This window comes from Xiphophorus couchianus, chromosome 23 (genome assembly GCF_001444195.1).
Source record: "Xiphophorus couchianus chromosome 23, X_couchianus-1.0, whole genome shotgun sequence".
Lineage (NCBI taxonomy): Eukaryota > Metazoa > Chordata > Actinopteri > Cyprinodontiformes > Poeciliidae > Xiphophorus > Xiphophorus couchianus.
In genome coordinates, this window is record NC_040250.1 from 27,619,420 (window position 1) to 27,646,174 (window position 26,755).

The 26,755-nt window shown below is 41.3% G+C and overlaps 1 protein-coding gene and 25 non-coding genes across 26 annotated transcripts; 14 read left to right on the top strand and 12 right to left on the bottom strand.

Moving 5' to 3' along the window:
• Positions 1-222: 222 nt before the first annotated feature.
• On the bottom strand, positions 223-304 carry trnas-gcu (transfer RNA serine (anticodon GCU)). Its single transcript has one exon. It is a non-coding gene; the product is annotated as a tRNA-Ser (tRNA).
• A 609-nt stretch (positions 305-913) lies between these two features.
• On the top strand, positions 914-986 carry trnaa-ugc (transfer RNA alanine (anticodon UGC)). Its single transcript has one exon. It is a non-coding gene; the product is annotated as a tRNA-Ala (tRNA).
• A 166-nt stretch (positions 987-1,152) lies between these two features.
• On the top strand, positions 1,153-1,225 carry trnaa-agc (transfer RNA alanine (anticodon AGC)). Its single transcript has one exon. It is a non-coding gene; the product is annotated as a tRNA-Ala (tRNA).
• A 310-nt stretch (positions 1,226-1,535) lies between these two features.
• trnas-gcu (transfer RNA serine (anticodon GCU)) lies at positions 1,536-1,617 on the bottom strand. Its single transcript has one exon. It is a non-coding gene; the product is annotated as a tRNA-Ser (tRNA).
• Positions 1,618-1,740: 123 nt separating this feature from the next.
• trnaa-ugc (transfer RNA alanine (anticodon UGC)) lies at positions 1,741-1,813 on the top strand. Its single transcript has one exon. It is a non-coding gene; the product is annotated as a tRNA-Ala (tRNA).
• Positions 1,814-2,362: 549 nt separating this feature from the next.
• trnas-gcu (transfer RNA serine (anticodon GCU)) lies at positions 2,363-2,444 on the bottom strand. The gene has a single exon. It is a non-coding gene; the product is annotated as a tRNA-Ser (tRNA).
• Positions 2,445-3,292: 848 nt separating this feature from the next.
• Positions 3,293-3,365, top strand: trnaa-ugc (transfer RNA alanine (anticodon UGC)). The gene has a single exon. It is a non-coding gene; the product is annotated as a tRNA-Ala (tRNA).
• A 166-nt stretch (positions 3,366-3,531) lies between these two features.
• trnaa-agc (transfer RNA alanine (anticodon AGC)) lies at positions 3,532-3,604 on the top strand. The gene has a single exon. It is a non-coding gene; the product is annotated as a tRNA-Ala (tRNA).
• A 310-nt stretch (positions 3,605-3,914) lies between these two features.
• trnas-gcu (transfer RNA serine (anticodon GCU)) lies at positions 3,915-3,996 on the bottom strand. Its single transcript has one exon. It is a non-coding gene; the product is annotated as a tRNA-Ser (tRNA).
• Positions 3,997-4,605: 609 nt separating this feature from the next.
• Positions 4,606-4,678, top strand: trnaa-ugc (transfer RNA alanine (anticodon UGC)). Its single transcript has one exon. It is a non-coding gene; the product is annotated as a tRNA-Ala (tRNA).
• Positions 4,679-4,844: 166 nt separating this feature from the next.
• On the top strand, positions 4,845-4,917 carry trnaa-agc (transfer RNA alanine (anticodon AGC)). Its single transcript has one exon. It is a non-coding gene; the product is annotated as a tRNA-Ala (tRNA).
• A 311-nt stretch (positions 4,918-5,228) lies between these two features.
• trnas-gcu (transfer RNA serine (anticodon GCU)) lies at positions 5,229-5,310 on the bottom strand. The gene has a single exon. It is a non-coding gene; the product is annotated as a tRNA-Ser (tRNA).
• Positions 5,311-5,918: 608 nt separating this feature from the next.
• On the top strand, positions 5,919-5,991 carry trnaa-agc (transfer RNA alanine (anticodon AGC)). The gene has a single exon. It is a non-coding gene; the product is annotated as a tRNA-Ala (tRNA).
• Positions 5,992-6,301: 310 nt separating this feature from the next.
• trnas-gcu (transfer RNA serine (anticodon GCU)) lies at positions 6,302-6,383 on the bottom strand. The gene has a single exon. It is a non-coding gene; the product is annotated as a tRNA-Ser (tRNA).
• An 848-nt stretch (positions 6,384-7,231) lies between these two features.
• On the top strand, positions 7,232-7,304 carry trnaa-agc (transfer RNA alanine (anticodon AGC)). Its single transcript has one exon. It is a non-coding gene; the product is annotated as a tRNA-Ala (tRNA).
• Positions 7,305-7,615: 311 nt separating this feature from the next.
• On the bottom strand, positions 7,616-7,697 carry trnas-gcu (transfer RNA serine (anticodon GCU)). The gene has a single exon. It is a non-coding gene; the product is annotated as a tRNA-Ser (tRNA).
• Positions 7,698-8,688: 991 nt separating this feature from the next.
• On the bottom strand, positions 8,689-8,770 carry trnas-gcu (transfer RNA serine (anticodon GCU)). Its single transcript has one exon. It is a non-coding gene; the product is annotated as a tRNA-Ser (tRNA).
• Positions 8,771-8,893: 123 nt separating this feature from the next.
• Positions 8,894-8,966, top strand: trnaa-ugc (transfer RNA alanine (anticodon UGC)). Its single transcript has one exon. It is a non-coding gene; the product is annotated as a tRNA-Ala (tRNA).
• An 890-nt stretch (positions 8,967-9,856) lies between these two features.
• On the top strand, positions 9,857-9,929 carry trnaa-agc (transfer RNA alanine (anticodon AGC)). Its single transcript has one exon. It is a non-coding gene; the product is annotated as a tRNA-Ala (tRNA).
• A 311-nt stretch (positions 9,930-10,240) lies between these two features.
• On the bottom strand, positions 10,241-10,322 carry trnas-gcu (transfer RNA serine (anticodon GCU)). The gene has a single exon. It is a non-coding gene; the product is annotated as a tRNA-Ser (tRNA).
• Positions 10,323-10,445: 123 nt separating this feature from the next.
• trnaa-ugc (transfer RNA alanine (anticodon UGC)) lies at positions 10,446-10,518 on the top strand. The gene has a single exon. It is a non-coding gene; the product is annotated as a tRNA-Ala (tRNA).
• A 1,034-nt stretch (positions 10,519-11,552) lies between these two features.
• On the bottom strand, positions 11,553-11,634 carry trnas-gcu (transfer RNA serine (anticodon GCU)). Its single transcript has one exon. It is a non-coding gene; the product is annotated as a tRNA-Ser (tRNA).
• Positions 11,635-11,757: 123 nt separating this feature from the next.
• Positions 11,758-11,830, top strand: trnaa-ugc (transfer RNA alanine (anticodon UGC)). The gene has a single exon. It is a non-coding gene; the product is annotated as a tRNA-Ala (tRNA).
• A 1,034-nt stretch (positions 11,831-12,864) lies between these two features.
• On the bottom strand, positions 12,865-12,946 carry trnas-gcu (transfer RNA serine (anticodon GCU)). Its single transcript has one exon. It is a non-coding gene; the product is annotated as a tRNA-Ser (tRNA).
• A 123-nt stretch (positions 12,947-13,069) lies between these two features.
• On the top strand, positions 13,070-13,142 carry trnaa-ugc (transfer RNA alanine (anticodon UGC)). The gene has a single exon. It is a non-coding gene; the product is annotated as a tRNA-Ala (tRNA).
• Positions 13,143-14,554: 1,412 nt separating this feature from the next.
• LOC114138661 (uncharacterized) lies at positions 14,555-21,380 on the bottom strand. The gene is made up of 10 exons (XM_028008043.1): positions 21,172-21,380; positions 19,393-20,582; positions 19,075-19,288; positions 18,245-18,826; positions 17,874-18,086; positions 17,507-17,769; positions 16,905-17,030; positions 16,111-16,373; positions 15,610-15,867; positions 14,555-15,521 (listed from the first exon to the last, which is right to left on the bottom strand). Exons 1-10 carry the CDS (start codon positions 21,287-21,289, stop codon positions 14,735-14,737), a joined length of 4,014 nt encoding a protein of 1,337 aa, XP_027863844.1. The 5' UTR covers positions 21,290-21,380; the 3' UTR covers positions 14,555-14,734.
• Positions 21,381-26,755: the final 5,375 nt, after the last annotated feature.

Consider the following 26,755-nt stretch of genomic DNA (forward strand, 5'->3'; position numbering starts at 1 on the left):
TCTAGACTCATGACCCACAATGTATGCTATCAAATTTGGGTTCTTTGCAATTTTCTTGACATAGTAACAGTTGATGAGAGAATTAATAGAACTAGCAATGCAGCCTTCACCAATAGCGTACATTCCGTGAGATAGTCTTTAAAGTATCCAAAGTAGGCTATTAACACAGACAGCAGAGTTGATGTCTGTTTTATGCCACAGTATTTCATAAGGTAAAGTATCCGACGAGGATGGGATTTGAACCCACACGTGCTTAGCACAATGGATTAGCAGTCCATCGCCTTAACCACTCGGCCACCTCGTCCTTGCTTTCCTCATTGAGTGAAGGGGAGATGATCAAGTTTTGCAAAGAAGTCTTTCGATGTTTGTTGGAATGGACCCAAGTTAAAATCCTGAGATTTTCTGAACCTTTTTCTTGCAAGCATGTGGGGAATTAGCTCAAGTGGTAGAGCGCTCGCTTTGCATGTGAGAGGCAGCGGGATTGATACCCGCATTCTCCAGAAAGTGCTTTTCAAGGCAACTTACTCTTTTCTCTTAAAATCGAGTATCTTTTCAAGTACCACAATCTGACGTAGATTGGGTCAAGGATTTACAACGAGCTCTTTTCATATTGTGTTGAATGAAACCTCCTTAAAATACAGAGATCTTCTGATCGTTTTTTTATGCAAGCATGTGGGGAATTAGCTCAAGTGGTAGAGCGCTCGCTTTGCATGTGAGAGGCAGCGGTATCGATACCCGCATTCTCCAGAAAGTGCTTTTCAAGGCAACTATCTCTTAAGATCGAGTAACTTTTCAAGTACCACAATCTGACGTAGATTGGGTCAAGGATTTACAACGAGCTCTTTTCATATTGTGTTGAATGAAACCTCCGTAAAATACTGAGATCTTCTGATCGTTTTTTATGCAAGCATGTGGGGAATTAGCTCAAGTGGTAGAGCGCTCGCTTTGCATGTGAGAGGCAGCGGGATCGATACCCGCATTCTCCAGAAAGTGCTTTTCAAGGCAACTTTCTCTTAAGATCGAGTAACTTTTCAAGTACCACAATCTGACGTAGATTGGGTCAAGGATTTACAACGAGCTCTTTTCATATTGTGTTGAATGAAACCTCCTTAAGATACTGAGATCTTCTGATCGTTTTTTATGCAAGCATGTGGGGAATTAGCTCAAGTGGTAGAGCGCTCGCTTAGCATGTGAGAGGCAGCGGGATCGATACCCGCATTCTCCAGAATGTCCTTTACTATCCTCCTTTACATTTATCAGTCCCATCAATGAAGATTGAGTATCTCGTGAAGTACTGGGGTATTCCTGAAGAGTCTAGACTCATGACCCACAATGTATGCTATCAAATTTGGGTTCTTTGCAATTTTCTTGACATAGTAACAGTTGATGAGAGAATTAATAGAACTAGCAATGCAGCCTTCACCAATAGCGTACATTCCGTGAGATAGTCTTAAAAGTATCCAAAGTAGGCTATTAACACAGACAGCAGAGTTGATGTCTGTTTTATGCCACAGTATTTCATAAGGTAAAGTATCCGACGAGGATGGGATTTGAACCCACGCGTGCTTAGCACAATGGATTAGCAGTCCATCGCCTTAACCACTCGGCCACCTCGTCCTTGCTTTCCTCATTGAGTGAAGGGGAGATGATCAAGTTTTGCAAAGAAGTCTTTCGATGTTTGTTGGAATGGACCCAAGTTAAAATCCTGAGATTTTCTGAACCTTTTTCTTGCAAGCGTGTGGGGAATTAGCTCAAGTGGTAGAGCGCTCGCTTTGCATGTGAGAGGCAGCGGGATCGATACCCGCATTCTCCAGAAAGTGCTTTTCAAGTCAACTTTCTCTTAAGATCGAGTATCTTTTCAAGTACCACAATCTGACGTAGATTGGGTCAAGGATTTACAACGAGCTCTTTTCATATTGTGTTGAATGAAACCTCCTTAAGATACTGAGATCTTCTGATCGTTTTTTATGCAAGCATGTGGGGAATTAGCTCAAGTGGTAGAGCGCTTGCTTAGCATGTGAGAGGCAGCGGGATCGATACCCGCATTCTCCAGAATGTCCTTTACTATCCTCCTTTACATTTATCAGTCCCATCAATGAAGATTGAGTATGTCGTGAAGTACTGGGGTATTCCTGAAGAGTCTAGACTCATGACCCACAATGTATGCTATCAAATTTGGGTTCTTTGCAATTTTCTTGACATAGTAACAGTTGATGAGAGAATTAATAGAACTAGCAATGCAGCCTTCACCAATAGCGTACATTCCGTGAGATAGTCTTTAAAGTATCCAAAGTAGGCTATTAACACAGACAGCAGAGTTGATGTCTGTTTTATGCCACAGTATTTCATAAGGTAAAGTATCCGACGAGGATGGGATTTGAACCCACACGTGCTTAGCACAATGGATTAGCAGTCCATCGCCTTAACCACTCGGCCACCTCGTCCTTGCTTTCCTCATTGAGTGAAGGGGAGATGATCAAGTTTTGCAAAGAAGTCTTTCGATGTTTGTTGGAATGGACCCAAGTTAAAATCCTGAGATTTTCTGAACCTTTTTCTTGCAAGCGTGTGGGGAATTAGCTCAAGTGGTAGAGCGCTCGCTTTGCATGTGAGAGGCAGCGGGATTGATACCCGCATTCTCCAGAAAGTGCTTTTCAAGGCAACTTACTCTTTTCTCTTAAGATCGAGTATCTTTTCAAGTACCACAATCTGACGTAGATTGGGTCAAGGATTTACAACGAGCTCTTTTCATATTGTGTTGAATGAAACCTCCTTAAAATACAGAGATCTTCTGATCGTTTTTTTATGCAAGCATGTGGGGAATTAGCTCAAGTGGTAGAGCGCTCGCTTTGCATGTGAGAGGCAGCGGTATCGATACCCGCATTCTCCAGAAAGTGCTTTTCAAGGCAACTATCTCTTAAGATCGAGTAACTTTTCAAGTACCACAATCTGACGTAGATTGGGTCAAGGATTTACAACGAGCTCTTTTCATATTGTGTTGAATGAAACCTCCGTAAAATACTGAGATCTTCTGATCGTTTTTTATGCAAGCATGTGGGGAATTAGCTCAAGTGGTAGAGCGCTCGCTTTGCATGTGAGAGGCAGCGGTATCGATACCCGCATTCTCCAGAAAGTGCTTTTCAAGGCAACTATCTCTTAAGATCGAGTAACTTTTCAAGTACCACAATCTGACGTAGATTGGGTCAAGGATTTACAACGAGCTCTTTTCATATTGTGTTGAATGAAACCTACGTAAAATACTGAGATCTTCTGATCGTTTTTTATGCAAGCATGTGGGGAATTAGCTCAAGTGGTAGAGCGCTCGCTTTGCATGTGAGAGGCAGCGGGATCGATACCCGCATTCTCCAGAAAGTGCTTTTCAAAGCAACTTTCTCTTAAGATCGAGTAACTTTTCAAGTACCACAATCTGACGTAGATTGGGTCAAGGATTTACAACGAGCTCTTTTCATATTGTGTTGAATGAAACCTCCTTAAGATACTGAGATCTTCTGATCGTTTTTTATGCAAGCATGTGGGGAATTAGCTCAAGTGGTAGAGTGCTCGCTTAGCATGTGAGAGGCAGCGGGATCGATACCCGCATTCTCCAGAATGTCCTTTACTATCCTCCTTTACATTTATCAGTCCCATCAATGAAGATTGAGTATCTCGTGAAGTACTGGGGTATTCCTGAAGAGTCTAGACTCATGACCCACAATGTATGCTATCAAATTTGGGTTCTTTGCAATTTTCTTGACATAGTAACAGTTGATGAGAGAAGTAATAGAACTAGCAATGCAGCCTTCACCAATAGCGTACATTCCGTGAGATAGTCTTTAAAGTATCCAAAGTAGGCTATTAACACAGACAGCAGAGTTGATGTCTGTTTTATGCCAGAGTATTTCATAAGGTAAAGTATCCGACGAGGATGGGATTTGAACCCACACGTGCTTAGCACAATGGATTAGCAGTCCATCGCCTTAACAACTCGGCCACCTCGTCCTTGCTTTCCTCATTGAGTGAAGGGGAGATGATCAAGTTTTGCAAAGAAGTCTTTCGATGTTTGTTGGAATGGACCCAAGTTAAAATCCTGAGATTTTCTGAACCTTTTTCTTGCAAGCGTGTGGGGAATTAGCTCAAGTGGTAGAGCGCTCGCTTTGCATGTGAGAGGCAGCGGGATTGATACCCGCATTCTCCAGAAAGTGCTTTTCAAGGCAACTTACTCTTTTCTCTTAAGATCGAGTATCTTTTCAAGTACCACAATCTGACGTAGATTGGGTCAAGGATTTACAACGAGCTCTTTTCATATTGTGTTGAATGAAACCTCCTTAAAATACAGAGATCTTCTGATCGTTTTTTTATGCAAGCATGTGGGGAATTAGCTCAAGTGGTAGAGCGCTCGCTTTGCATGTGAGAGGCAGCGGTATCGATACCCGCATTCTCCAGAAAGTGCTTTTCAAGGCAACTATCTCTTAAGATCGAGTAACTTTTCAAGTACCACAATCTGACGTAGATTGGGTCAAGGATTTACAACGAGCTCTTTTCATATTGTGTTGAATGAAACCTACGTAAAATACTGAGATCTTCTGATCGTTTTTTATGCAAGCATGTGGGGAATTAGCTCAAGTGGTAGAGCGCTCGCTTTGCATGTGAGAGGCAGCGGGATCGATACCCGCATTCTCCAGAAAGTGCTTTTCAAGGCAACTTTCTCTTAAGATCGAGTAACTTTTCAAGTACCACAATCTGACGTAGATTGGGTCAAGGATTTACAACGAGCTCTTTTCATATTGTGTTGAATGAAACCTCCTTAAGATACTGAGATCTTCTGATTGTTTTTTATGCAAGCATGTGGGGAATTAGCTCAAGTGGTAGAGCGTTCGCTTAGCATGTGAGAGGCAGCGGGATCGATACCCGCATTCTCCAGAATGTCCTTTACTATCCTCCTTTACATTCATCAGTCCCATCAATGAAGATTGAGTATGTCGTGAAGTACTGGGGTATTCCTCAAGAGTCTAGACTCATGACCCACAATGTATGCTATCAAATTTGGGTTCTTTGCAATTTTCTTGACATAGTAACAGTTGATGAGAGAATTAATAGAACTAGCAATGCAGCCTTCACCAATAGCGTACATTCCCTTGAGATAGTCTTTAAAGTATCCAAAGTAGGCTATTAACACAGACAGCAGAGTTGATGTCTGTTTTATGCCACAGTATTTCATAAGGTAAAGTATCCGACGTGGATGTGATTTGAACCCACGCGTGCTTAGCACAATGGATTAGCAGTCCATCGCCTTAACCACTCGGCCACCTCGTCCTTGCTTTCCTCATTGAGTGAAGGGGAGATGATCAACTTTTGCAAAGAAGTCTTTCGATGTTTGTTGGAATGGACCCAAGTTAAAATCCTGAGATTTTCTGAACCTTTTCCTTGCAAGCGTGTGGGGAATTAGCTCAAGTGGTAGAGCGCTCGCTTTGCATGTGAGAGGCAGCGGGATTGATACCCGCATTCTCCAGAAAGTGCTTTTCAAGTCAACTTTCTCTTAAGATCGAGTATCTTTTCAAGTACCACAATCAGACGTAGATTGGGTCAAGGATTTACAACGAGCTCTTTTCATATTGTGTTGAATGAAACCTCCTTAAAATACAGAGATCTTCTGATCGTTTTTTATTCAAGCATGTGAGGAATTAGCTCAAGTGGTAGAGCGCTCGCTTTGCATGTGAGAGGCAGTGGGATTGATACCCGCATTCTCCAGAAAGTGCTTTTCAAGGCAACTTACTCTTTTCTCTTAAGATCGAGTATCTTTTCAAGTACCACAATCTGACGTAGATTGGGTCAAGGATTTACAACGAGCTCTTTTCATATTGTGTTGAATGAAACCTCCTTAAGATACTGAGATCTTCTGATCGTTTTTTATGCAAGCATGTGGGGAATTAGCTCAAGTGGTAGAGTGCTCGCTTAGCATGTGAGAGGCAGCGGGATCGATACCCGCATTCTCCAGAATGTCCTTTACTATCCTCCTTTACATTTATCAGTCCCATCAATGAAGATTGAGTATCTCGTGAAGTACTGGGGTATTCCTGAAGAGTCTAGACTCATGACCCACAATGTATGCTATCAAATTTGGGTTCTTTGCAATTTTCTTGACATAGTAACAGTTGATGAGAGAAGTAATAGAACTAGCAATGCAGCCTTCACCAATAGCGTACATTCCGTGAGATAGTCTTTAAAGTATCCAAAGTAGGCTATTAACACAGACAGCAGAGTTGATGTCTGTTTTATGCCACAGTATTTCATAAGGTAAAGTATCCGACGAGGATGGGATTTGAACCCACGCGTGCTTAGCACAATGGATTAGCAGTCCATCGCCTTAACAACTCGGCCACCTCGTCCTTGCTTTCCTCATTGAGTGAAGGGGAGATGATCAAGTTTTGCAAAGAAGTCTTTCGATGTTTGTTGGAATGGACCCAAGTTAAAATCCTGAGATTTTCTGAACCTTTTTCTTGCAAGCGTGTGGGGAATTAGCTCAAGTGGTAGAGCGCTCGCTTTGCATGTGAGAGGCAGCGGGATTGATACCCGCATTCTCCAGAAAGTGCTTTTCAAGGCAACTTACTCTTTTCTCTTAAGATCGAGTATCTTTTCAAGTACCACAATCTGACGTAGATTGGGTCAAGGATTTACAACGAGCTCTTTTCATATTGTGTTGAATGAAACCTCCTTAAAATACAGAGATCTTCTGATCGTTTTTTTATGCAAGCATGTGGGGAATTAGCTCAAGTGGTAGAGCGCTCGCTTTGCATGTGAGAGGCAGCGGTATCGATACCCGCATTCTCCAGAAAGTGCTTTTCAAGGCAACTATCTCTTAAGATCGAGTAACTTTTCAAGTACCACAATCTGACGTAGATTGGGTCAAGGATTTACAACGAGCTCTTTTCATATTGTGTTGAATGAAACCTACGTAAAATACTGAGATCTTCTGATCGTTTTTTATGCAAGCATGTGGGGAATTAGCTCAAGTGGTAGAGCGCTCGCTTAGCATGTGAAAGGCAGCAGGATCGATACCCGCATTCTCCAGAAAGTGCTTTTCAAGGCAACTATCTCTTAAGATCGAGTAACTTTTCAAGTACCACAATCTGACGTAGATTGGGTCAAGGATTTACAACGAGCTCTTTTCATATTGTGTTGAATGAAACCTCCTTAAGATACTGAGATCTTCTGATTGTTTTTTATGCAAGCATGTGGGGAATTAGCTCAAGTGGTAGAGCGTTCGCTTAGCATGTGAGAGGCAGCGGGATCGATACCCGCATTCTCCAGAATGTCCTTTACTATCCTCCTTTACATTTATCAGTCCCATCAATGAAGATTGAGTATGTCGTGAAGTACTGGGGTATTCCTCAAGAGTCTAGACTCATGACCCACAATGTATGCTATCAAATTTGGGTTCTTTGCAATTTTCTTGACATAGTAACAGTTGATGAGAGAATTAATAGAACTAGCAATGCAGCCTTCACCAATAGCGTACATTCCCTTGAGATAGTCTTTAAAGTATCCAAAGTAGGCTATTAACACAGACAGCAGAGTTGATGTCTGTTTTATGCCACAGTATTTCATAAGGTAAAGTATCCGACGTGGATGTGATTTGAACCCACGCGTGCTTAGCACAATGGATTAGCAGTCCATCGCCTTAACCACTCGGCCACCTCGTCCTTGCTTTCCTCATTGAGTGAAGGGGAGATGATCAACTTTTGCAAAGAAGTCTTTCGATGTTTGTTGGAATGGACCCAAGTTAAAATCCTGAGATTTTCTGAACCTTTTCCTTGCAAGCGTGTGGGGAATTAGCTCAAGTGGTAGAGCGCTCGCTTTGCATGTGAGAGGCAGCGGGATTGATACCCGCATTCTCCAGAAAGTGCTTTTCAAGTCAACTTTCTCTTAAGATCGAGTATCTTTTCAAGTACCACAATCAGACGTAGATTGGGTCAAGGATTTACAACGAGCTCTTTTCATATTGTGTTGAATGAAACCTCCTTAAAATACAGAGATCTTCTGATCGTTTTTTATTCAAGCATGTGAGGAATTAGCTCAAGTGGTAGAGCGCTCGCTTTGCATGTGAGAGGCAGTGGGATTGATACCCGCATTCTCCAGAAAGTGCTTTTCAAGGCAACTTACTCTTTTCTCTTAAGATCGAGTATCTTTTCAAGTACCACAATCTGACGTAGATTGGGTCAAGGATTTACAACGAGCTCTTTTCATATTGTGTTGAATGAAACCTCCTTAAAATACTGAGATCTTCTGATCGTTTTTTATGCAAGCATGTGGGGAATTAGCTCAAGCGGTACAGTGCTCGCTTAGCATTTGAGAGGCAGCGGGATCGATACCCGCATTCTCCAGAATGTCCTTTACTATCCTCCTTTACATTTATCAGTCCCATCAATGAAGATTGAGTATCTCGTGAAGTACTGGGGTATTCCTGAAGAGTCTATACTCATGACCCACAATGTATGCTATCAAATTTGGGTTCTTTGCAATTTTCTTGACATAGTAACAGTTGATGAGAGAATTAATAGAACTAGCAATGCAGCCTTCACCAATAGCGTACATTCCGTGAGATAGTCTTTAAAGTATCCAAAGTAGGCTATTAACACAGACAGCAGAGTTGATGTCTGTTTTATGCCACAGTATTTCATAAGGTAAAGTATACGACGAGGATGGGATTTGAACCCACGCGTGCTTAGCACAATGGATTAGCAGTCCATCGCCTTAACCACTCGGCCACCTCGTCCTTGCTTTCCTCATTGAGTGAAGGGGAGATGATCAAGTTTTGCAAAGAAGTCTTTCGATGTTTGTTGGAATGGACCCAAGTTAAAATCCTGAGATTTTCTGAACCTCTTTCTTGCAAGCGTGTGGGGAATTAGCTCAAGTGGTAGAGCGCTCGCTTTGCATGTGAGAGGCAGTGGGATCGATACCCGCATTCTCCAGAAAGTGCTTTTCAAGTCAACTTTCTCTTAAGATCGAGTATCTTTTCAAGTACCACAATCTGACGTAGATTGGGTCAAGGATTTACAACGAGCTCTTTTCATATTGTGTTGAATGAAACCTCCTTAAAATACAGAGATCTTCTGATCGTTTTTTATGCAGGCATGTGAGGAATTAGCTCAAGTGGTAGAGCGCTCGCTTTGCATGTGAGAGGCAGCGGTATCGATACCCGCATTCTCCAGAAAGTGCTTTTCAAGGCAACTTTCTCTTAAGATCGAGTAACTTTTCAAGTACCACAATCTGACGTAGATTGGGTCAAGGATTTACAACGAGCTCTTTTCATATTGTGTTGAATGAAACCTCCTTAAAATACAGAGATCTTCTGATCGTTTTTTATTCAAGCATGTGAGGAATTAGCTCAAGTGGTAGAGCGCTCGCTTTGCATGTAAGAGGCAGTGGGATTGATACCCGCATTCTCCAGAAAGTGCTTTTCAAGGCAACTTACTCTTTTCTCTTAAGATCGAGTATCTTTTCAAGTACCACAATCTGACGTAGATTGGGTCAAGGATTTACAACGAGCTCTTTTCATATTGTGTTGAATGAAACCTCCTTAAAATACAGAGATCTTCTGATCGTTTTTTATGCAGGCATGTGAGGAATTAGCTCAAGTGGTAGAGCGCTCGCTTTGCATGTGAGAGGCAGCGGTATCGATACCCGCATTCTCCAGAAAGTGCTTTTCAAGTCAACTTTCTCTTAAGATCGAGTAACTTTTCAAGTACCACAATCAGACGTAGATTGGGTCAAGGATTTACAACGAGCTCTTTTCATATTGTGTTGAATGAAACCTCCTTAAAATACTGAGATCTTCTGATCGTTTTTTATGCAAGCATGTGGGGAATTAGCTCAAGTGGTAGAGCGCTCGCTTAGCATGTGAGAGGCAGCGGGATCGATACCCGCATTCTCCAGAATGTCCTTTACTATCCTCCTTTACATTTATCAGTCCCATCAATGAAGATTGAGTATGTCGTGAAGTACTGGGGTATTCCTCAAGAGTCTAGACTCATGACCCACAATGTATGCTATCAAATTTGGGTTCTTTGCAATTTTCTTGACATAGTAACAGTTCATGAGAGAATTAATAGAACTAGCAATGCAGCCTTCACCAATAGCGTACATTCCCTTGAGATAGTCTTTAAAGTATCCAAAGTAGGCTATTAACACAGACAGCAGAGTTGATGTCTGTTTTATGCCACAGTATTTCATAAGGTAAAGTATCCGACGAGGATGGGATTTGAACCCACGCGTGCTTAGCACAATGGATTAGCAGTCCATCGCCTTAACCACTCGGCCACCTCGTCCTTGCTTTCCTCATTGAGTGAAGGGGAGATGATCAAGTTTTGCAAAGAAGTCTTTCGATGTTTGTTGGAATGGACCCAAGTTAAAATCCTGAGATTTTCTGAACCTTTTTCTTGCAAGCGTGTGGGGAATTAGCTCAAGTGGTAGAGCGCTCGCTTTGCATGTGAGAGGCAGCGGGATCGATACCCGCATTCTCCAGAAAGTGCTTTTCAAGTCAACTTTCTCTTAAGATCGAGTATCTTTTCAAGTACCACAATCAGACGTAGATTGGGTCAAGGATTTACAACGAGCTCTTTTCATATTGTGTTGAATGAAACCTCCTTAAAATACAGAGATCTTCTGATCGTTTTTTATTCAAGCATGTGAGGAATTAGCTCAAGTGGTAGAGCGCTCGCTTTGCATGTGAGAGGCAGCGGGATTGATACCCGCATTCTCCAGAAAGTGCTTTTCAAGGCAACTTACTCTTTTCTCTTAAGATCGAGTATCTTTTCAAGTACCACAATCTGTCGTAGATTGGGTCAAGGATTTACAATGAGCTCTTTTCATATTGTGTTGAATGAAACCTCCTTAAAATACTGAGATCTTCTGATCGTTTTTTATGCAAGCATGTGGGGAATTAGCTCAAGTGGTAGAGCGCTCGCTTAGCATGTGAAAGGCAGCAGGATCGATACCCGCATTCTCCAGAAAGTGCTTTTCAAGGCAACTATCTCTTAAGATCGAGTAACTTTTCAAGTACCACAATCTGACGTAGATTGGGTCAAGGATTTACAACGAGCTCTTTTCATATTGTGTTGAATGAAACCTCCTTAAAATACTGAGATCTTCTGATCGTTTTTTATGCAAGCATGTGGGGAATTAGCTCAAGCGGTAGAGCGCTCGCTTAGCATTTGAGAGGCAGCGGGATCGATACCCGCATTCTCCAGAATGTCCTTTACTATCCTCCTTTACATTTATCAGTCCCATCAATGAAGATTGAGTATGTCGTGAAGTACTGGGGTATTCCTGAAGAGTCTAGACTCATGACCCACAATGTATGCTATCAAATTTGGGTTCTTTGCAATTTTCTTGACATAGTAACAGTTCATGAGAGAATTAATAGAACTAGCAATGCAGCCTTCACCAATAGCGTACATTCCGTGAGATAGTCTTTAAAGTATCCAAAGTAGGCTATTAACACAGACAGCAGAGTTGATGTCTGTTTTATGCCACAGTATTTCATAAGGTAAAGTATCCGACGAGGATGGGATTTGAACCCACGCGTGCTTAGCACAATGGATTAGCAGTCCATCGCCTTAACCACTCGGCCACCTCGTCCTTGCTTTCCTCATTGAGTGAAGGGGAGATGATCAAGTTTTGCAAAGAAGTCTTTCGATGTTTGTTGGAATGGACCCAAGTTAAAATCCTGAGATTTTCTGAACCTTTTTCTTGCAAGCGTGTGGGGAATTAGCTCAAGTGGTAGAGCGCTCGCTTTGCATGTGAGAGGCAGCGGGATCGATACCCGCATTCTCCAGAAAGTGCTTTTCAAGTCAACTTTCTCTTAAGATCGAGTATCTTTTCAAGTACCACAATCAGACGTAGATTGGGTCAAGGATTTACAACGAGCTCTTTTCATATTGTGTTGAATGAAACCTCCTTAAAATACAGAGATCTTCTGATCGTTTTTTATTCAAGCATGTGAGGAATTAGCTCAAGTGGTAGAGCGCTCGCTTTGCATGTGAGAGGCAGCGGGATTGATACCCGCATTCTCCAGAAAGTGCTTTTCAAGGCAACTTACTCTTTTCTCTTAAGATCGAGTATCTTTTCAAGTACCACAATCTGTCGTAGATTGGGTCAAGGATTTACAATGAGCTCTTTTCATATTGTGTTGAATGAAACCTCCTTAAAATACTGAGATCTTCTGATCGTTTTTTATGCAAGCATGTGGGGAATTAGCTCAAGTGGTAGAGCGCTCGCTTAGCATGTGAAAGGCAGCAGGATCGATACCCGCATTCTCCAGAAAGTGCTTTTCAAGGCAACTATCTCTTAAGATCGAGTAACTTTTCAAGTACCACAATCTGACGTAGATTGGGTCAAGGATTTACAACGAGCTCTTTTCATATTGTGTTGAATGAAACCTCCTTAAAATACTGAGATCTTCTGATCGTTTTTTATGCAAGCATGTGGGGAATTAGCTCAAGCGGTAGAGCGCTCGCTTAGCATTTGAGAGGCAGCGGGATCGATACCCGCATTCTCCAGAATGTCCTTTACTATCCTCCTTTACATTTATCAGTCCCATCAATGAAGATTGAGTATGTCGTGAAGTACTGGGGTATTCCTGAAGAGTCTAGACTCATGACCCACAATGTATGCTATCAAATTTGGGTTCTTTGCAATTTTCTTGACATAGTAACAGTTCATGAGAGAATTAATAGAACTAGCAATACAGCCTTCACCAATAGCGTACATTCCGTGAGATAGTCTTTAAAGTATCCAAAGTAGGCTATTAACACAGACAGCAGAGTTGATGTCTGTTTTATGCCACAGTATTTCATAAGGTAAAGTATCCGACGAGGATGGGATTTGAACCCACGCGTGCTTAGCACAATGGATTAGCAGTCCATCGCCTTAACCACTCGGCCACCTCGTCCTTGCTTTCCTCATTGAGTGAAGGGGAGATGATCAAGTTTTGCAAAGAAGTCTTTCGATGTTTGTTGGAATGGACCCAAGTTAAAATCCTGAGATTTTCTGAACCTTTTTCTTGCAAGCGTGTGGGGAATTAGCTCAAGTGGTAGAGCGCTCGCTTTGCATGTGAGAGGCAGCGGGATCGATACCCGCATTCTCCAGAAAGTGCTTTTCAAGGCAACTTTCTCTTAAGATCGAGTAACTTTTCAAGTACCACAATCTGACGTAGATTGGGTCAAGGATTTACAACGAGCTCTTTTCATATTGTGTTGAATGAAACCTCCTTAAAATACAGAGATCTTCTGATCATTTTTTATGCAGGCATGTGAGGAATTAGCTCAAGTGGTAGAGCGCTCGCTTTGCATGTGAGAGGCAGTGGGATTGATACCCGCATTCTCCAGAACGTGCTTTTCAAGGCAACTTACTCTTTTCTCTTAAGATCGAGTATCTTTTCAAGTACCACAATCTGACGTAGATTGGGTCAAGGATTTACAACGAGCTCTTTTCATATTGTGTTGAATGAAACCTCCTTAAAATACTGAGATCTTCTGATCGTTTTTTTATGCAAGCATGTGGGGAATTAGCTCAAGTGGTAGAGCGCTCGCTTTGCATGTGAGAGGCAGCGGTATCGATACCCGCATTCTCCAGAAAGTGCTTTTCAAGGCAACTATCTCTTAAGATCGAGTAACTTTTCAAGTACCACAATCTGACGTAGATTGGGTCAAGGATTTACAACGAGCTCTTTTCATATTGTGTTGAATGAAACCTACGTAAAATACTGAGATCTTCTGATCGTTTTTTATGCAAGCATGTGTGGAATTAGCTCAAGTGGTAGAGCGCTCGCTTAGCATGTGAGAGGCAGCGGGATCGATACCCGCATTCTCCAGAATGTCCTTTACTATCCTCCTTTACATTTATCAGTCCCATCAATGAAGATTGAGTATGTCGTGAAGTACTGGGGTATTCCTCAAGAGTCTAGACTCATGACCCACAATGTATGCTATCAAATTTGGGTTCTTTGCAATTTTCTTGACATAGTAACAGTTCATGAGAGAATTAATAGAACTAGCAATGCAGCCTTCACCAATAGCGTACATTCCCTTGAGATAGTCTTTAAAGTATCCAAAGTAGGCTATTAACACAGACAGCAGAGTTGATGTCTGTTTTATGCCACAGTATTTCATAAGGTAAAGTATCCGACGAGGATGGGATTTGAACCCACGCGTGCTTAGCACAATGGATTAGCAGTCCATCGCCTTAACCACTCGGCCAAAAATGGGGCAAAAGGGACTGCTAGAGGTGGGGGAAAAAGAAAGGAGAGGGGAAAGAAAGGGGGGGAAAAAGAAAAAAGAGAGAGGAAATATCTGAAGCTTCTTCTTAAGTTCATGCTTCAGATATTATTGTATTATTGTAGTAATAATACCTGTTTTATGCTCCACAAAGCATTTTTTACACTAATTTCAAGTTCAATATAGCATAACATCCACATTACTGTTAATTCTGAATTACTGAATTACTATACTGTTGATAGTATCACTTTTGAGAGGGCCAACAAAATTATAGAACACACAAATAAATGATCAGTGACATTTATTCACTCTTACACAACTACATTCACAGAGGACTAACAATATACCTCAACATGTATAAAGCAGCACCTAAAGGCTCACTAAAAACATACAGATAGCAACAGAGAGAACAAAAATGATGAGATATTAAAAGATGAAAACTAAAAAGAAAATCTTTCAAACAGTCACTGCTTCCCAAGAGACTCTTTCCATTCCAAAATGGTCTGTCCAGAGGCTGGACAGTACCATTTTCCCTTAATCTGTGTATGGCCAGTGCGTTTGTTTTTCGCCTGGCCACAAACTGAACACTGATAGTGGTAGTCCTGCTTCCATTGGCGCTTTTTGGGAGGCTCCCCTCTTGCCAGGCGTTCCTGGTCTTCTAATTCTGCCCTATTCTGTCTCCACTTCCTGTAGCGATTCATGTTGGCTGGAGCCTGATCTGATGGTGATGATGATGCTGAACCAGCAGCAGCTGCTGGGATTGATGAGTGAAGTGGTGGTTTATAGTACTGATATAATGGACCCAGAGGAGATGGCAGGGGTGGGAACTGTCCTTGTCCAAATGAGGTCAAAACTGGAGCTGGTGGACCGTAGCAGAAACCCAAAGAAGTGGATGGCGCTTGTGGCATCTGGTTCTGCTCACAGTAGGACCAAGCAGATGATGGTGGCTGGTTAGTCTGTGGACACAGGAAGCTGGCAGGAACTGGGGCCTGTGAAAAGAGTCCTGGCTGGTATGAAGGAGGACATTGCTGGGCGGAGCCAGCTTTACCACCAACCCGTTGACGGATCAGTGCCTCGCCTTCTCTGTTTTCAGGTTCCTTAAACTCCATGCTTTTATGTCCATGTTCCACAGGAAGGGAGGGGAGCTGTCTCGCTTCTGGAAAGGAGGCGTCAGCCACGGACACCTTCGGAGGAAGATTCACACCTTGGAGAAGAGTGTCCCTGTCTGTTCTCTTCTGCCGCTCATGTAGCCTGAAAGATAATACAACATAAATTGTTTCCTTTCAAAATCAAGCCATCTTTAAAGTGCAATATCTGTTAAAAATAAAGGACATCTTACCAAGCACACACAGTGGTATTGTTGATGGTGACCAACAACAAGTTGGTCTGGTCCTGTATGGGCCTGGAGTCCTCAAGTAGTTGTTTAAAGTGGCAGTACGTTTGAACAATAGATTGTGGGATGGGTAAAACCTTCCCCTTGCTGTCTTTTGGTCGGTTTCTTGCTTGCTGATATTCTTTCAACAGCTTGAGGCAAACGCACTCAGACACTCTGTTTGCGTCAGGTCTCTGGGCAGCCTGGCCATGGGTCATGAAGAGTCTGTGTAACAAACAGGTCATTCAAATAGCAGAAAAACACAAGCTCATTAACACTGATTTGATTGGAGCAGTAATGAAATGCAGTAGAAAAGTTCTTCTCATTTTGATGAGTTCAGCAAACCCATATTAATCTCCTAAGCTTAATGCTAAGAGAAAAAAATATTGTATTTGCAATTCATGACTTGGCTTCCATCAGTGAATATGCAATCAAGTTATCCATTGTGTCAAATATTAGACAGGTTACCTTTCAGCTGCTTGCTGACCAGGTGCAGAGCCACTTCGTTTCCGGGAAGCCCTCCAAGGTCCTGGTAACGTGCTCTTCTTGGTTTTTAAGGTGTATTTGGCAGGCTGCTTGTCCATAGCATGCAGGTTAGAATACAGCTGCAAGACATTTTCTACCTCTGTTGTTGACAATGCAGTTATTGTTCTGTTGAGGCTCAAAAGGTACTCTGCCAAGCTGTCAACTGCCTCCCATCCAGGAAAACCTCTGTAGTCACACCGGGTCTCCTTAAAAGAAAAATACATAGATACAGATATGCACACAGTCATTTCTTTATGTTATCTGAAACAATTTCCTGGAACTGATGGTTGATCGGATTGGATAATCCGTATTTCTACCAAAGAAAAAGGCCAACATGCCACAAAAGAAAAAGAGAGAAATAATTTAGTCTAAAACAGTGGTCCCAAACAAGTGCTGCAGAAGCCTTTTAATCATTTAAATAAGCTGTTTGCAAGCAAGACACCAAAAACATGCAGGGAAGGGGTACATGAGGACCAGGTAAGGGAACTACTGGTTTAAATAAAGTAGATTAAAGCATAAAATCAAGTACTGTTTCAGATTTATTAAGAAAAAATGTTTAGATGCTGAGAAAGATGGAAAAGGGAAAGTAAATCAAGCTAAGCCAAAGCCTAATCTGGAAATATGATTTTATAACAACAACTACATCCCAAAATTGTCTATTGAACATAATCCAGCAACCAAACAAAGTGTTGCATGCTGTAATGAAACAAAATGAACCCACATAGGTCTCACTCTACCTGGGATACTTGGTCCACCTGGGAACAGCTACTTGGTCCACTAAAGGAGTGGTCATCAGTAAGCTGACCTCCGACTGAAGCAGCAGCATGAGTGGGAGAGGCAGGGGTTGAGTCGATACTGGTTTCCTGTAAACACACAGAAGCGACAGCAAATGTTCCTTATATCGCCCCAAAAAAACCCCCCCAAAAAAACCTTTTTCTCTGCACTCATGATGGCAAGGTATTTATAGTGGCTGCTTATTTGTTTCAGTGTAAACCACTATATTAACGTGACAATGGAATCTTATTTTTAAGAAAATATCTAAATATGAAAATGGCGTACACAATAATAAACAATGTTACAAACTGAAATTTTTGGCTCTTACAGTATTTATAACATAAAAGTTTGAAATGTTTTTTTTTTTGCTTTTGTTCATCTCATTTACATGATCATCACCAAACTATTCAATAACAACCATCTTCAGTTACTGATGATAATCTCATAAATTATAACAATAGATTGTAAATGCCAATGTAGAAGCATGGAACACATGAGGGTAATTTGCTCTGTTAATAAGACAAATTACTCACTAAATACAAGTGTAATGTAATTAAAGCATTACCTGAGATGACATGGGAGAAGATTCTTCCTGGAGAAAAAGAATGTTAGGGGATGGCATTTCCAACTGGCTTTCACACTGTAGGATGTCGTGGGGGCTCTCTGAGAGAATGTCAGTGACGTCACTGATGGTGACATCAGGACTGTCCTCCTGAGCGTTAGCTGGCATCTCTGGCAAAATAACTCCCAGTTCGCTGTCCTGCTGGGGACCTAAGAGGTCTCCTCTGTCTGACTGTGCAAGAAGATACTCCACAGCAATCCGCTCACCTTCAAGGAACATAAAGGACATTTGACAATTGTATTTGAAAGTGGCAAATTTGCTGTACAAAAATCAGCATTTTTGTGGAATTTGTTAGGTAAATGTCCAATACCTGTGGGACAGCCTGGGGGAACAAACTCTGGCAAGAGGGCATGACCCAGCACTTTGTTGCTCAGAGTGTTGAGGTTGGACATCAGACGAACATCATAGAGTTTACTGTGCGATCTGCGACTCATATCTAAAGCTTCTTGGGTTCTTTTCATGTTCCATCTGGATCCACCCTCAAGCATATACATTTGAGTGTGCATGGCATTGCTTCTCCATCCTTAAAAAACAGAGTTGCAAAGATTGGCAGCATTTATGAAATGATAACTTCTATGGAATTTTTTTCAGAAATTATGCTTACTCTCATTTTTAGATGTAAGGTTAAAATTCTGGTGTTACAAAAATGAATGACATCAAATATACCAATTCACAATTTACCTGGTATGAAGGAGCACTGGTGTCGATGAAAGCTTTCAACTGAAGACGAGCCCCTGCTACATCTGAAGGTTTGAACTTCTTTGTCTCCCTTTTGTGTTGAGCGAAGCTTGGTGTACAGTTCAACACCAGGTGGATCTTGGATGCATGGCAGGTGCTTCTGCTGCACTTGCCACACATGAGTCATGCTCTCAGGGTTGATCAGGCGGAGACCTAAGGTGTCAGTCAGTTCCCACATGGAGTTTAATAATTCCTGAATGAGGTTCCGGGTTTCTTCTACCCCTCTTGTCCTTCTTCTGCAATGTTTAGCAAGCTCACTCGAATTAATGTTGGCCAAAACTTGGGCGTCAGTGGGAGGATGACCAGTATATTTTTTCTTCAGCTCTGACCTCTTTGCTTCTTTAAGGCAGCTGACATCATCTTGATCCCATTCAAAAATGCAGCAGGACAGCTTGGAGCAGAAAGTTCCATAAAGAGGATGATGTTCTGTGGTGAGACCGGTTGTGAATCGTCTCATGTAATGAAAGATGTCAAGCCTCACTTTAGTTTTCCATGGTCGAAACCACTCAAGCACTGGAGGCACACCTGTTTAAGCAAAAATAAATATATAAATAAAACACAAATTAATCAATTCTACAGCAGTTAATTTACCTTATGACTCACAGCTGATTGTATTAATGTTGCTACATAAAACATAACTGCTACATAGATCACAATACCTTGTTCAAAATACATTTCTTAATAAAATAATTAAAGTGACCCTAAAATATTTTAAACTTTGAACTGTAAACAAATGTTACAGTGAAGTGCAACGAGGTCTAAAAATCACAAACCTGATTCACTACAGCAGTCTCTGTCAACATAAAGGATTTGTGGCTCTGGTTCCCCAGCATTCCGGAAGCGCATGACAATTCCTTGGCACAGTTCCTCCAACCCTGCTCCTTCACCTGTGGTCAGCACACAGTTCAGAACCTGGCCATATTCATTGGTGATGTTTGTCATCCATGTAGCGGTCTCAGAAATTCCACCAGCAAGTTTCTTGGTGATCTGTTTGGTAAAAAAAAAAAAAAAAGGTAATTATAATCTGATTAGAATTTGGAATGCAAATTATAATCAGAATAACAACATATGTTAGAGGTGTTTTACTGTACCTTTTTGGTTGAATCAAGCTTTAAAATCCTTCCATATGTTGACGTGATGACACCCTTCATCTCGGACAAGTGACAGAGTATTTCATTGGCATGCACAGTCTCAAACCACTGTGCAAGAGGAAGGGGGCTAAACTCTGGTGGATTCTGATAGACCACTTCATGGATCCTACTTAACGCGCTCTTCTTCTTGTGAAGCTCACAGTCAGTCAGATAATCGATGGTGCGTTTTGCCCACTCCTCACTGTGCAGTTCTTCTAATGCTTGCTGCACGTAACTGGAGCTATTTCCAACAGTGCGTGGTTTCAGCAAAGTCACACACCTTTTGTCCAGAGCCAGTTGTGTGGTGAGAATGGCTGGAAACCTGTTTCTATGGGCAGGATCTAACTGATTTAGCACCTCTGTGCTCCATGGACAAACAGGAATCATGCATTTACTGCACCGTGGATAATCTCCCCCAATCAAATAATATCTTGAATCAAGATCTATAACTTCTCTGACCTTTGTGTAGATCCCAGAGTGATGCATCTTGGTGTTGCATTGATGACACTTAAGAGAAATACCCCACATCCGCATAGGTGCCCATAAAAACATCCTCTGCCTGAAGTAGACCAGGGGATCTGGAGGTGCATTCATTATCTTTGGTAGAGAGGGTGGATGAAACCAGTTTTGTGAGAAGTGTTGTTTAAACTGTCCAGTAGAATTATAAAGGCACTGTGCAATCCATTGCTGGTCTGCTGGCTTGATGACCCGCAAAAACTGCTTGGGAAGAAAGCTGACCCAATTCACCTCCGGAGGCCTAAGGTGGGGAATAGATGAAGCAACTGAAGGAGTTGGCTGGGGGTGTTGCACTGTTGCAAGGCACTGTTGTGGCTCAAGTGCTGGTTTCTGGGGAGGTGTTGCTGGTTTCTGGGGAGATGCTGCTGGTTTCTGGGGAAGTATTGCTGGTTTCTGGGGAGGTGTTGCTGGTTTCTGGGGAGATGCTGCTGGTTTCTGGGGAAGTATTGCTGGTTTCTGGGGAGATGCTGCTGGTTTATGGGGTGAAGTTGCTGGTATCCCATGTAGTTTAAATACTTGATGTTGGTCTGGCATAGATGGTGATGTTTTGCCTGGTGGCTCATGACCTTCTTCAATATGATGAAGCAAACCAACTGCACCCATGACCTTTTTCCCACAATGTTCACAACATTGCTCTGCATGAAAGTCAGACAAATGTTCAGAGAAAAGTTCCACATTGACATCTTCACTACATAATGCACACTTTATCTGATTTGGAGTTTGACTGACTGACATAGTGGGAAGTTGGCAGCTCCCTGAACTTGAGCTCCTCTGCGCTGTCTGGTCAGCTGGAACTGTGCCTACACCTGAAATGTTTTGTGTGGCTGGATCTGCTGCAGCTTCAACTATGCTTGAGCTCCTGTGCATAGCAGGATTAACTGTTTTTAAAGCTGAACTGATTTGTGGGCTTGAATCTGCAGCAGCCCTAGGTACATCTGTGCTGCTCCCTGCACCTGGCATGCTTTCTGCTTCAATCCCTGTTGTATTTGCCTGCTCAGCTGACTGTGGAAAAACAACATTGAATAAACTTGTGTAATAAATCATTAAATTCTTTCCGGTGTTCTATAGCCATTTCGAATTATTGTCTGTTTTTGTCTTACATATTAAGATAGGTAACAAAATAATAACAAAAACTTAAGTGAAACACTTAAAAATGTCAACAGTCACTGGTATGCAACATAGCCTTTTTTAATCTATTGTATACAATAAAAGAAATTAACTTACCGTATGATAACCACAGTTGCAGGGAATTTTTTTCCCAAATATGTCGATTGTCCTGACTTTTTGGTTGAAGGCAGGAGTCAGTGGGCATGTGTCTATCCGCTGGATGACAGATTTCCATCTTCTGGCTCCAGGTCTCTTCCCGGTGGTAAATCGGAACTTGCCCTGAGCATACAGCTGCATAACACCAGCCCAGTAAGAGTCCGGTTTTCCTGTCTTTGTCATCTTTAAAACTGTACAAATCACAGCAGATGTTAGAATAATATTCCAAGCAACAGTATCTTTTTATGGTGGACAGTAACTATCCACCATATAAATAAACTATTAACCATAAATACTCATTTTACCTCGATTAAACAGTCAAAAAGTAGGAGACGGAGGAGCAACAACATTCGTTTCTTTCCGCGCAGGTCACTGCGCATGTCATACGTGATGACGTAACACGCAAAATCCTAGGAGTTTGTTCGGATTGGTTAGGACTTTGTTAGGAATTGTTAGGACTTTGTTAGGAACTTGTTAGGACTTTGTTAGGACTGTTAGGAATTTGTTAGGAATGTTAGAAATTTGTTAGGAACTGGATTGACGGCCAGTCGGCAGCGGGGGCCACCTCGTCCTTGCTTTCCTCATTGAGTGAAGGGGAGATGATCAAGTTTTGCAAAGAAGTCTTTCGATGTTTGTTGGAACGGATCCTAGTTAAAATCCTGAGATTTTCTGATCCTTTTTGTGTTCTTTGCTCTTTTCTTGACATTGTAACAGTTCATGAGAGAATTCTCCAGCCAAGATCCAGTCAATAGTTTTTTGACAAAATAGAAATGGTAAAGAATGTCTGCAAAATACTCTTGTGCCATTCTGCCAGCTTCATCAGCTTCAGCATCTTCGCTCAAGGTCTAATTTTAACCTCTTTCTTAAATTCAACTAGACATAATTGTGCTATCAGCCTCTTTTTAAAACTGGCCTCAGTTTTGATTTTTTCATGTCCTGCACAGCTCACAGTATGTTGTACTTGTATTCCTTTTAAACTTCAAGGCCAGATCATGCATAGTTTTTTTCACTTGACTAATCAGTTGGCTGTCCACGCTCTATTGCTCTCACAGAGCACAGCTGAGTATTAGGCCCAGTATCCATTTTGTTGAGTTTGGCCAATATTTACCCTGTTGACTGACAATATCCTAAATGCAAATAGGATAATACAACAGATGACATTGGTTGAAACTTATCTTGTGTGTCCTTTGCTGCTTATCCTACAAAATCTTTTTACAATTGTGTCAATACTAAAAAAAATGTATAAAGCTCTTGTTCCATATAAGTACTGAAAAGTCATAGAGCTCATCTGTGTTTACTAGGGAGAAATGACTTTCAAAACAGTTTTAAGTCAACACAGTTGTATCCCGAATTCTAATTAATGTACAAGTTTTTCTGATACCTGTACGTTTGTTCATTTGGGCATTGTTTATTAAAGATTTGAATTAATGCAAATTTGTTATCTTTTATTGTTTGGCTGTAGATGGATGTTGGTTGCTGTCTTTGTCATTAACTCTGTCATATATTATCCTGTCCAGGATGAATACGTATCTTCAATGTGAAAAATTCAATCATTTTCAGTTTAACTTCACGGGTTCACTGTAAGTCTATGGAAGGTTTAATTTGACAGAGGTGAACTGTATGCATTCAACAAATGAAACCAGACAACTAAATAATTTAAATGGATAGATGGCGTAAAATGTATCGTTAGAAAGATGGAAATATGCTCCGGAGTTTCTTCAGCTGCGATAGGAAGGAGTTCCCATTGTTGTTGTCACTGCTCTCTATCAGCGACGTTCTTTCCACTTTCCGCTGCAGGGCATTTCAATCCTATTCGGTACTTTCCTCTGAAATCTATCTTTTGTCCTTTCACGTGACTCCCCTTTTTAACTCTCCTCACAGAAGTTGTCACTGCAAATCACGGAGTTAGTTGACATTAACTCCAAATTGCAAAATGTCAATTTTCAAATGAAATTTTGCCTTTCCAGCTGGACAAGTCCCTTTCAAGCCAGAAAAATGTTGATTTTTTTTTCTGTGCTGAAAATTGATGAGCTCTATGTCCAGACAAACTGTCAACCCCAACATGAACATGTATTAACCATATCTGTCTGGAGCTCAGCAGTAAAAGACCACTGCTGAGTTTGGTCTTCCAACAACTAGCTGAAGGTATTGGACCTGAAGATATTGTAATTTTCCCATCATACATACATGGGTATGGTAAAATACAGAGTAGGTGAGGAAAAATCCGGCTATTATTTTGAAAATTTCAGTAAGTTTGATTTTAAAAGGCCACACTAATACCATGCGTAACAGTGTTTTTGTTATACAAATTTTATTAAGACCAATCATGTAAAATATTAATGCTTTCATTTTGTAGGGCATGTGTGGGCCTTATTTTGAAAGTCCAGTGTGGTTGAATGTGTACAAGGCCAATCATGGAGTCTTTGTCCTGAGCCAATATCCCATAGAACTCTTTTCTCAGCTTAATAGAGCAGTTAAGTAACAATGAGGCTTTTATTTTGAAAACTTCAGTAAGTTTATTTGATTTTAAAAGGCCACACCGATCCAATGTGTAACTGTTTGGCTTACACAAATTTTATAATGGCCAAATATGCAATTAGCTGTTGTGTAAAATATCAAAACTTTTATTTCGTAGAGTATGTGTGGATCTTATTTTGAAAGTCCAGTGTGGCTGGATCTGTGGAATGACAATTATGGAGTTTTTGTCCTACGCCAATAGCCCACTGAACTCTTTTAAATATGTAGAGAATATGTAAAGAACATCGAGTCTTTTATTTTAACATTTTCAGTAAGCTTAATTTTACTTGACCACACCAATCTAATGTGTAACAGTGATTGTTGGATTATACTAACTTTATAAAGTCTAAATCAGCAAATTGCTGTTGTTTAAAATATCAAGGCTTTTATTTTGTAGGGTGTGTGTGTGTCTCTCTTTGTAGGTCTAGTGTGGTTGTCAGTTTAGGAGCTTCAAGTCTCATTAATCCTAAGGAACTGACTTCCTTTGATCTGCTGTCCTCCTCAGTGCTGAGTTGCTATGGTAATTACAATTAGCCAGCTGACATGAGAGTGAGACACAGAGGGAGACAAAATAGCCAATTTCACTGAAAAAAAGCAGTCCGAACAGGTCCTTCCCTGTCAGAAAGCTTAAGACGGATCAAAAAACAGTTTGAAGCGTGTGCCAGGGTTTCTTCAGTAGTACCAAGATTCATATCTGTATCTCAATCACAGTGAAAGCACAGTTGAGAGAGAAAGGGTGTGTGTACCGCCCATTTGAATTTTTGACAATGAGAAGAAAATGAATGGCAGGTCTCAGTGTTTTCCCTCTGACTTTAGTACACTCTGAAGCACTTTAACAGAAAAATGCGAGTCCTAGAGCAATTTTAAAAAAGATTTTATGAAAGTAGACCCTCGGCAAAAAAATCATAAACATATTTCAGGCCAAGAGAGCAATAATTGTAGGTATGAGGGCGAGTTGAAAAATCCTCAGCAGTCAGAAATCCAGGCTGTCTCACCCCATAGTTGAGCTGCAGTTACACTCTAATTTAAGAAAAAAACAAAAACTTTGGTGCACTTAGAGGCAAGCTGTGGAAAAATTGTAAACAGTACTGAGTTCCTGTCTTCACGTCTGTACAGAGCACAGACGTATCTACAAACTAAAAGTTGAATGGCATTTTCTAGGTGAAGCCATGATGGCACAGCGAGTCCTTAAAAAAAAGTGGATTTTCAGGATTCTTCAAAATCTGACCCTATTGACTTGACTCGGGTTTTGTGGCATAGTTTAATAGTTTATTGTCACCTATTACATCATGAGGGTAACTCGAAATGCCAACAGAGTTAATAGCACCCCACTTGAGATCAAGCTGCACACTTTGATAACATATTTTATATCAAATTGTGGGGGTGCATGCAGCGGCTTCTGTCATCTTGCCTTCAGTGAGTGCCTGGGGTTTTTCTTTTGGGGCGTAGTTTTTCGCCTATTACGTCGCCGTGGCAACAAAGGTAGGCAGTGTCTCAAGATTGGTCGGAGCTAGTGCCGTTAGCACCTCACATACGTCATTTACCCAGGATGCACTGCAAATTAAACAACAAATTATTATTTGAATTTATAAAAATTAAACAGCCTTCAATACTTTTACTGCACTGCATTTTCTAAGTGAAATAAATCTTTTTGAAATGAAGTCTATTTTCACAACTAATCATGTCCCACTAAGATTTGTAAATACTTACTAGGTATTTAGAACTAAAAGTTATACTGTTTTACCTCAAACAATGTTTTTCTGCTATTTAAAAGAACCTCACAGATGCTCTTTAAATGTGGTTATTTTCCTGAATATGTTGGAACCACGTCTGACTTAGCATTGTGTCTAAAATTAGCTTCCGCTTCGGCGCTGGTATTTTACCTGGATAAACAACTACTGTGCGAATTCACATGGAGAAGAAAAGTGATGTTAGACTCTCAAAGGGCCTTTCAACATATACAAGAAAGAACAGAGTTTCAATGTAATGAAACGACCGAACAGCACAATAATGTGCGCGGTAAAAATGATCACAAAGACCGCCGCCGAGGAAAGGGAGAAAAAGGTCTTGAATGTGCACCGTCATTAGTCGAAATGTCAAAACAACTGACTCTGCATGGTGTCGGCCATATGCGCTGGAGTCATAAGCACCAGCTGTAATGCGTTCACTACGTACAGTATGCTGTGCCACAGAGCTTCACACAACTTCCACACTAATATTAAAGCCAGAGTTGATTAACGGCACCTGAATGGAGAGGCTTTAAGACATCTGTGTTCAGTCTCTCAGCATCATCAGCTAAATGCAGCCTCGTTTATTCTGCAAAGCTGTTCAAACGCGTGAGCGTGCCATACGGCAGTCGGCCGCAAACACTTCCTAATCGTTTACGGTGATGTTTGATTTGTTCCGCATCCATCAGCGAGGCACACACAGACATGAGGCACATCCGCACGCAAAATGTACACACTTTATGTTTCCTCCTAGACAAATGCACGTGCATGCTCACTGTAAGATTCATGTGCAGCTCATAACCATTCGTTTTCCAACGATGGACATCTCAATCCTTCTCAATATTCATTTCAATATGTTCTTTCTGTTGAGTGATTTCCTGCATTGTAGCCATGGGATCTGTTATCAGCAGTTGCTTCTCGTCGGAGAAGCTTTACCTGCCTGTTGGAAACAGAAACAAAATGGAGAGTCATTAAATAAAGTTGCGCCGGGCTGTTCGATATGCTACGCTAGTGCGTCCTCAACAGCTAAGCACCAAAGGATGTTGCTGATGATGATGTTTGCTTTTGTGTGAAAGCTGTAGAGTACCTGCACATTCAGATAGTGCGGATGTCTGCATATTGAGATTTAGCTGCTTTATAAAGCACATAACTACCTGACTAATGACTTTCCTGATGCCTAAGCCCCCACCTTGTTTTCGGACAAATCGTTCGCAGTCGGCACAAGCACGTTGGCTAAACAAGTCAGCAGCTAAATGGCTGTAAATCAGCTGTTTTCACTGCATTGTGCAGAGTGTCATGAG